We start from the raw sequence: 8497 nt of genomic DNA, 5'->3' as shown, positions 1-8497 counted from the left end.
TCCGTGCTGTGTCCGTTATGTCTGTCTCCCTGTCTGTCTGTCCATCTTTGTGTCTGTCTGTGCTGTGTGTGTCGGTGTGTCCAGATGTACCCAGACCTGCAGATCTCCCATGTAGAGGAGTCCTCTACCCCCGCCACCATCCCCTCCTGGTGTAAGAAGGGCTGGGACCACTGCAAGACACGCCCCTTCATCGTCCTGCCCTTCCGCTGCCTAGGTAAGAAGAGCCTGACACCACCATCATCATCATCATCATCATCATCATCATCATCATCATCATCATCATCATCATCATCACCATCCATACGCACTGAAATATCCTGACTTGTGTGGCGGCTGTGGCTCAGGAGGTAGAGCGGGTCGTCCAATGATCGTAGGGTCGGCGGTTCGAATCCCGCCTCCTCCCGTCCACACGTCGAAGCGTCCAAGAACCGGGCAAGACGCCGAGCCGCAAATAGCTCCCGACGAGCGGTCGAGCAGCTTGCACGGCAGCTGCCGCCATCGCCGTGCGAATGTGTGTGTGAACGGGTGAACGAGAGGCTATTGGATAAAAGCGCTATATGCCGTGGGTTCCATTTACATAAGCTAGCTTCCATTCAGAAAAATTCAGTATTCCGTCCAAGTGTGGCTCCATTCACAGTCTCACTGATGGATACTGTGGGTGAATCGGTGGTGAAGCATCTCTTTGACTTTGCTCTGTCCTTGACCCGCTGGGCTGTGTGTGTTCAGCTGTGTTCAGCTGTGTTCAGCAGCATACAGAGGTGTGTTCAGTCATCACCGCGCCAGGTCGGATCGTGCTAGCTCATTACGCTTCGGCTGCAATTAGCGTAAAGCTCGCTCGGCGTCGAAGCCCTCCTCTTCACCCGGGGGGCTCGTTTTACTCACGGCACCGCGCTCTCCTCCTCGCCCACTCCCTGCCCCCCCCCCCTCCGACCCACCCCCCCCCTTCCCCCGCTCTCTCCCACGCTCCGCGCCGGCGCCAGTGGGCGAGTTCGTGAGCGAGGCGCTGCTGGTTCCGGACAGATGCCGTTTCCTGCACCAGGAGCAGATGGACGCCTGCGAGAGCTACATCTACTGGCACAACATCGCCAAGGAGGTGAGAGGCGCACGTTTGGCGCGTAGTACGTCCCTTTAGAAGCTCGGCTCGCGCCGGGTAGCGTTCCTCCCTCAGAACTATATGTGGATGAGGAGAAAGTGTGTCCTAATATGGCGCTATTGCCTTTAAGTACAATTTGAATGCAGTGGAGTGAGCAGTCCATAGATGGCGCCATAACATTACATTCATGACATTGATTGATGAACGGATAATACCAATAGGGAAGATGACACTGTTGTACCACATAGTTGCTAATGGGATATTACTGTATAATGCACGCTTCCCTAAAATGTCTCTGGGGATTGATAACTCACACGCTACACTAGTAAGAGCAACAGCCCATCAGCTATGAGAGGGTACAGGTGAGGGTATCTAGCAGGCTGTTCTAGCTGAGAGCTCCACACAGTCGGGCGTCATGCCATCAAGCTGCCTCCACAACATGGCTGACAGAGTGTTTGAGGGGACAGGGAGGTGTGTTTGTGCCAGGGTGTACTAGCAGCACGCCATGAGCCTCCCGTCACTTTCAATGGTCTCCTTTCTCTCTCTCTCTCTCTCTCTCTCTCTCTCTCTCTCTCTCTCTCTCTCTCTCTCTCTCTCTATTTTATATTCAAGAAGTCTCACTGAACATGATTCGGACATTTTGTGATCTTGGTTTTGTCTCGTGTCCTTTCCCCTTCCCCTTCTCTTTCTCCTTCCTGCGCTTCTATGCCTACCCCTCCCTCTGTTTCCTTTCACACCCTCCCTCCCCCTCTCTCTCTAAATCCACCCCTCCCTCCCTCCCTCTCCCTCTCTCTCTCTCTCCCTCCCTCCCTCCCCCACTCTCTCTCACCCTCCCTCCCTCTCTCTCTCCCTCCCTCCCTCCCTCCCCCTCTCTCTCTATCCACCCCTCCCTCCCTCCTTCCCTTCCTCCCCCTCTATCTCTCTATCCCTCCCTCCCTCCCCCTCTCTCTCTCTATCCCTCCCTCCCTCCCCCTCTCTCTCTCTATCCCTCCCTCCCTCCCCCTCTCTCTATCCCTCCCTCCCTCCCCCTCTCTCTCTCTCTCTCTCCCTCCCCCCCTCTCCCTCTCTCCCTCCCTCCCTCCCTCCCTCCCTCCCCCTCTCTCTCTCTATCCCTCCCTCCCCCTCTCTCTATCCCTCCCTCCCTCCCCCTCTCTCTCTCCCTCCCTCCCTCCCTCCCCCTCAGGCCTGCACTGCAGACAGTCTGGAGCTTCACAGCTACGGGATGCTGTTGCCCTGTGGCGAGCGGTTCCGTGGCGTGGAGTACGTGTGTTGCCCCGGGAGGGCGGGGTCTAGCGGCAGGGGGGAGGCCGAGGGCGGCGACGCCACCCAGACCCTCACGCCTCAGACCAACGGCAAAGTCAGCACCGCCGTGTAAGTTACACAAGCCCCGCCCCATCTGTCACCCTGCTGAGGATGAACAAACACTGTTGTCCCTCTCTCTCTCTCTCTCTCTCTCTCTCTCTCTCTCTCTCTCTCTCTCTCTCTCTGTCTGACTCTCTCTCTCCCTCCGCCTCTCTCTCTCTCTCTCTCTCTTTCTCTCTCTGTCTGACTCTCTCTCCCCCCTCTCTCTCTCTCTCTCTCTCTCTCTCTCTGTCTGACTCTCTCTCTCCCCTCTCTCTCTCTCTCTCTCCCTCCCTCCCTCTTTCTCTCTCTCTTTGTCTTGCTCTTCTCTCTCTCTCTCTGTCTGACTCTCTCTCTCCCCCCTCTCTCTCTCTCTCTCTCTCTCCCTCTTTCTCTCTCTCTTTGTCTTGCTCTTCTCTCTCTCTCTCTCTTTGTCTCTCTCCCTCTCTCTCTCTCTCTCTCTCTCTCTCTCTCTCTATTATTACATCAGATTATGAGGACGGGGGCGATAATGGGGATATCGTTTTCCCTTTACAGCGTTAAAGTGACCCCGCCCACCCCGAGCCCCTCCCCCGACACCGACATCGACGAGGCCGACATGGAGGAGGAGGAGGAGGAAGACGAGGAGGTGGTGGAGGAGGAGGATGAAGAGGAAGAGGAGGAGGAAGAGGTAGACGACGAACAGGACGAGGCGGAGGAAGAGGAGACGGCGGCAGGTCAAGCGGCCAGACGAGAGCCCGAGGAATACGAGTACTCCATCGACTCCGGTCCCTACCAGGCCTCCGACTACCTGGACTCCTTCTACTACGAGAAGGGGGGTCAGGGGGGCCGGAAACCCACACCGGCCCCACCTCAGACCAGGGGAGACAGTCGTGAGTACCCCCGTCTCCCTGGCCCTCCATCTCTCTCACCCTGCCTGGACAGATCAAATCAAATCAAACTTTATTTGTATAGCGCATTTCATTGACAGAGGCAACACAGTGCGCTTTACAGAGAGCAATGGTGGGGGGGGGTGTAGGTCCCACCCCTACATATTCCAGAGGGAAGCAACAAAATAAAACAGTTTCACCCAGGGGCCAGAAAAGTGAGCTGTAAAAATTCTTAGCTGACGTCTCTCAGCGAGATGACCGAGCAAGCTCCTGGAAAATGTTTGTCTATTGGCTAAGAACATAAACAGAGCAGTAAACATGGGCTAAATACTTCATAAGAGAGACATGACTAACAGGAGAGTGCACATAGTTACAGAGAAGTTGCCTACAAGGAAGGCATTATGTGTTAGCTTTCACTGTAGTCTCTAATATGATTTTTAAGTGAATCATATAACAACGCACAGTAAGCACTTAGCAGAACAGGCTCATAGAGAATGCTGCAAAGCAGAGGTGTGCAGACAGAAAGCAAAGCAGAGGGTCATGGGTAAAAAGGGGTGAGGTTGGCTGGATAGGGACAGCTGACGACAGTGTGTGAAGGAGCTAGTCACGAGGGGGCAGGGGACCTTTCCAGGAGCCATAAGGTGGACCTTGGCCGAGGACGGGGGACGGGACGGGGGGGTTGGGTTCTCCGGGACCTGCTACAGGGTGGCCTGCAGGAGACAAGAGGTGTCCACAGGACCTGTTTAGAGTATAAGAGGGAGAGACTAGGGAGGAGGGAGGAGGACAGGGTTAGTGGACAGGACCTCTCTGGTCTGTAGAGAGCGTTCTCAGCTGCTGGTCAAGCCAGCGGAGCGGTTGACGGTGCAGTAAAGAGACAGAGCAAACGCTGACCACAACGCGACCCCTACTCCTCTCACTTCCTCTTGCTAACTGGAGAATGAACCGTAGTGCCCAGCTAGCATCTCCTATATTCCCTCACACTCCATCTCTGTACAGTAATGGGGGAGGTAGGCAAACTCACACACGAGCGAGCACACACACACACACACACACACACAAGGCAAGGCAAGGCAAGGCAAGGCAAGGCAAGGCAAGGCAAGGCAAGGCAAGTTTATTTATATAGCACATTTCAGCCACAGGGCAATTCAAGGTGCTTTACATGAGACATTAAAAGCATTAAAACAAAAAGCAAGACATTATAGACATTTAAAACAAAAAGCAGGACAAATTAAAAGCATTAAAACAAAAAGCAAGACATTATAGACATTTAAAAAAAAAAAGCAGGACAAATAGAATACAGGAATAAAAGTTACAGTGCAGTATACTGATAAACATAACTCCTCTTAGAAAGCAGTGGCAAAAAGAAAAGTCTTCAGGCTTGTTTTAAAAGAACCAAGAGTTGCTGCAGACCTGCAGTTTTCTGGAAGTTTGTTCCAAATATGTGGGGCATAAAAACTGAACGCTGCTTCTTCATGTTTTGTTTTAACTCTGGGGACAGAAAGCAGACCTGTGCCACACACACATGCACGCACACATACATACATAAACACAAACATACATACATACACACACACACACACACACACACACACACACACACATGCACACACACATAGTGTACATATACACATCTATCTCTCTGTGGCTGGATATAGGCCTCAGATACGGGTGTGTATAGCTGACGTATTCGCTGCACAATCCTCGTCTCCAACTCAATAACGCTGACCACTCACCCACTATCTGGATCAATGTGTCTCTGGCTCTCTCTGCCTGGGTAATGGTAATGACCGTTATCTCTCTCTGTCTGCCCAACCACTCCCCCCCCCCCTCTCTCTCGCTCTCTCTCTCTCCCCTCCTCTGTGACTGTTACCCTCCATTTGCCCTCCCCCATCCCCCTCCCCCGTCTACCTCCGCTCCCCGCCCCTCCCCTCAGTGCCCACGCCTCGCCCCACGGACGGAGTGGATGTCTATTTCGAGATGCCCGGAGACGACAGCGAGCACGCCAACTTCCTGCGCGCCAAGATGGACCTGGAGGAACGGCGAATGAAACGCATCAACGAGGTAATCCGGCATTCGAGGCCGGCGGGGGGGGTTGGGGGGGGGGGGGGGTTCGGCTGAGGTCAGCTCGCCAATAAGACCAGGCCATCCCCGGCGGGTTTCAGACGGAGGCAGATCGCTCCGGAGGTCTTAATGCAACGTTTCAGACATTGTTTACCTCCACGTACTAGACAGCCTTTTACGGCGACTACAGATTGAGACAGATAAAGATAATTACAAACATTAGCCTGGAGGAGTTCCGGTGTGTGTACGGTATAATGTTGTCTGAGTGGGTGGGTGATCTGACTACTACCCCCCCCCTCCCCCCGACACACACACACACACACACACACACACACACACACACACACACACACACACACCCCTCCTCATCTGTCTCTCTCAGATCATGAAAGAATGGGCGGAGGCAGACAACCAATCCAAGAACCTGCCCAAGTCCGACCGCCAGGCCCTCAACGAGGTAAGGGACGACCCGTGGGGGAGCAGGTTCCTCCCGCACGGTACCGGACCGCTAACGGTTCTACCGTACGAAAAAGAGAACCTAGCGCTCACCCTCGTGGTCCTGTCTCTCTCCCCCTGGCAGCACTTCCAGTCGGTGTTGCAGACCCTGGAGGAGCAGGTGGCCGGGGAGAGGCAGAGGCTGGTGGAGACCCACCTGGCCAGGGTGGTGGCCACCCTCAACAACAACCGCCGGCTGGCCCTGGAGAGCTACCTGACCGCCGTGCAGAACGAGCCGCCCCAGGTGAGGAGAATGATGAGTCAGGAATGGGGCGTTAGAGAGAGAGAGAGAGAGAGAGAGAAGAGGAGGGGGGTAGAGAGAGAGAGGGAGAGAGGGAGAGAGATAGAGAGAGAGAAGAGGGGGGGGTAGAGAGAGAGAGAGAGAGAGAGAGAGAAGAGGGGGGGGTAGAGAGAGAGAGAGAGAGAGAGATGAGGGTGAATTAGTAGGTCATTACAGAATACTTTTTTCCTTACTGGAAATGGCAGTAGATATACAAATATAACTTGAAATACCAGATGGAAAACATACAGTCGATGGCTTTCCTCTCCTCATATTCATACGTAGGTCCTCGCTCAGATGAGCTCAGAGAGAGAGAGAGAGAGAGAGAGAGAGAGACTCCCTCTTTTTCTGGCTGTGCTCCAAATGTGAGATATGAGGTTCGTTTGACACATGGTGTAGATGTGGAACAAGCAGCACAGTCATTCCCCGACTCCCTCTCCTCCTCTCCTCAACTCAACTCAAAAGTTATTTATAAAGCACATTTAAAACAGCCGAGGTTCACCAAAGGGCTGTACAGCTCCAGAGCAACAAAACACAGCACGCAACAGAACACTACAATACACCACAATAAGCAATATACAATACAGTTCAATACAGGGGTCATCGGGTGTCCAGCTCAACCTGAGTTGAAGGCCTGGGAGAACAGGTGAGTCTGTATAGAAGACTTAGAAATCTCTACGGTCTGGGCAGACCTACTGTGCCAGGGCAGACTGTTCCCTAGCCTAGGGGCCTCGGGGCTGGGCAGACCTAATGTGCCAGGGCAGACTGTTCCCTAGCCTAGGGGCCTCGGGGCTGGGCAGACCTAATGTGCCAGGGCAGACTGTTCTCTAGCCTAGGGGCCTCGGGGCTGGGCAGACCTAATGTGCCAGGGCAGACTGTTCCCTAACCTAGGGGCCTCGGGGCTGGGCAGACCTAATGTGCCAGGGCAGACTGTTCCCTAACCTAGGGGCCTCGGGGCTGGGCAGACCTAATGTGCCAGGGCAGACTGTTCCCTAGCCTAGGGGCCTCGGAGCAGGGCAGACCTAATGTGCCAGGGCAGACTGTTCCCTAGCCTAGGGGCCTCGGGGCTGGGCAGACCTACTGTGCCAGGGCAGACTGTTCCAGAGCCTACAGACTGCCGCCCCAAAGGTTCGGTCACCTCTAGTCTTCGAGTCTTTGGGATCGCCAGCAGCAGCTGATTAGAGGATCTCAGCGCTCTAGCTGAGGCATGAAAGTGCAGGAGTTCAGAAACTGAGGTGCCAGTCCATTTAGAGCTTTAAAAACAAACTCAATAATTTCTAAAACGCACTGAGAGCCAGTGGAGCGAGGCCAAGATTGGGTTGATGTGGTCGGGCTTTCGCTTGCCAGTGCTGCATTCTGGCATTTCAGTGTTTTTATTTATCTTTAGGGATGGAAAACAAGGTTTGAACTTTATTTTTTTTCAATCTTTATTTTAGAAAGAGATATTTATATGTCCACTCAGGTGGACATCATGCATTTTCATAAAAAAATGTATTGAACAAACAAATGATTTGAATAATATAATAGTGTGTTGAAATATTATGTGCACTTTAAAATTCTATAAAGTGTGCACGTATAACCAAAACACAGCTTTAGAGTACACACACCACTACACACACCACTACACACACCACTACACACACCATTACACACACCACTGGCATAAAGTTGGACTATCCGAGTCTCTGAATTGAGGATAGTGTGTCAACATTATTAATAATGTCTTTTTGATAAGGAGCTGCACTACAACATATTTAAACTCGGCTGCAACGTACTCAGAGCTAAGGCAGATATTTATCAGAGCAAGAACAGTGGACGCCACAGTAGCAAAAACATCTTTAAAAAGATGAGAAGGAATGCTATCAGAGGGACAGTTTGAAGGCTGTAATATATTAACCACATCAGATAGTGAGGAGAGGGATACTGGTGAGGAGAGGGATATTGGTTCAAACTGATCTAGGACAGCAGATAGTGAGGAGAGGGATACTGGTGAGGAGAGGGATACTGGTTCAAACTGATCTAGGACAGCAGATAGTGAGGAGAGGGATACTGGTGAGGAGAGGGATACTGGTTCAAACTGATCTAGGACAGCAGATAGTGAGGAGAGGGATACTGGTGAGGAGAGGGATACTGGCTCAAACTGATCTAGGACAGCAGATATTGAGGAGAGGGATATTGGTTCAAACTGATCTAGGACAGCAGATAGTGAGGAGAGGGATACTGGTGAGGAGAGGGATACTGGTTCAAACTGATCCAGGACAGCAGGCAGAAGAGAAGCAGAGGGGTCAGACCTGAGGCTGGGGAAACATGCGTGGGAACAGCTGACCTTGGAGCAGATTTTGTTTTCAATAAAAAAAT

At 52.6% G+C, this 8497-nt stretch overlaps 1 protein-coding gene across 1 annotated transcript in view; it reads left to right on the top strand.

Annotated features, from left to right (window-relative positions):
* aplp1 (amyloid beta (A4) precursor-like protein 1) overlaps positions 1 to 8497 on the top strand; it is a gene marked incomplete at both ends in the record, with an annotated part of 22773 nt that overhangs the window by 9101 nt on the left and 5175 nt on the right. Inside the window, 7 exons of the mRNA XM_084442039.1 lie at positions 85 to 214; positions 981 to 1093; positions 2277 to 2464; positions 2972 to 3306; positions 5237 to 5364; positions 5747 to 5821; positions 5945 to 6103. Of these exons, the coding sequence (XP_084298165.1) occupies positions 85 to 214; positions 981 to 1093; positions 2277 to 2464; positions 2972 to 3306; positions 5237 to 5364; positions 5747 to 5821; positions 5945 to 6103 (1128 nt within the window). The remainder of the gene's footprint in view (positions 1 to 84; positions 215 to 980; positions 1094 to 2276; positions 2465 to 2971; positions 3307 to 5236; positions 5365 to 5746; positions 5822 to 5944; positions 6104 to 8497) is intronic.

The sequence above is a fragment of the Borostomias antarcticus genome, assembly GCF_949987555.1.
Source record: "Borostomias antarcticus genome assembly, chromosome: 8".
Taxonomy (NCBI): domain Eukaryota; kingdom Metazoa; phylum Chordata; class Actinopteri; order Stomiiformes; family Stomiidae; genus Borostomias; species Borostomias antarcticus.
This window is presented reverse-complemented; position numbering and strand designations above follow the sequence as displayed.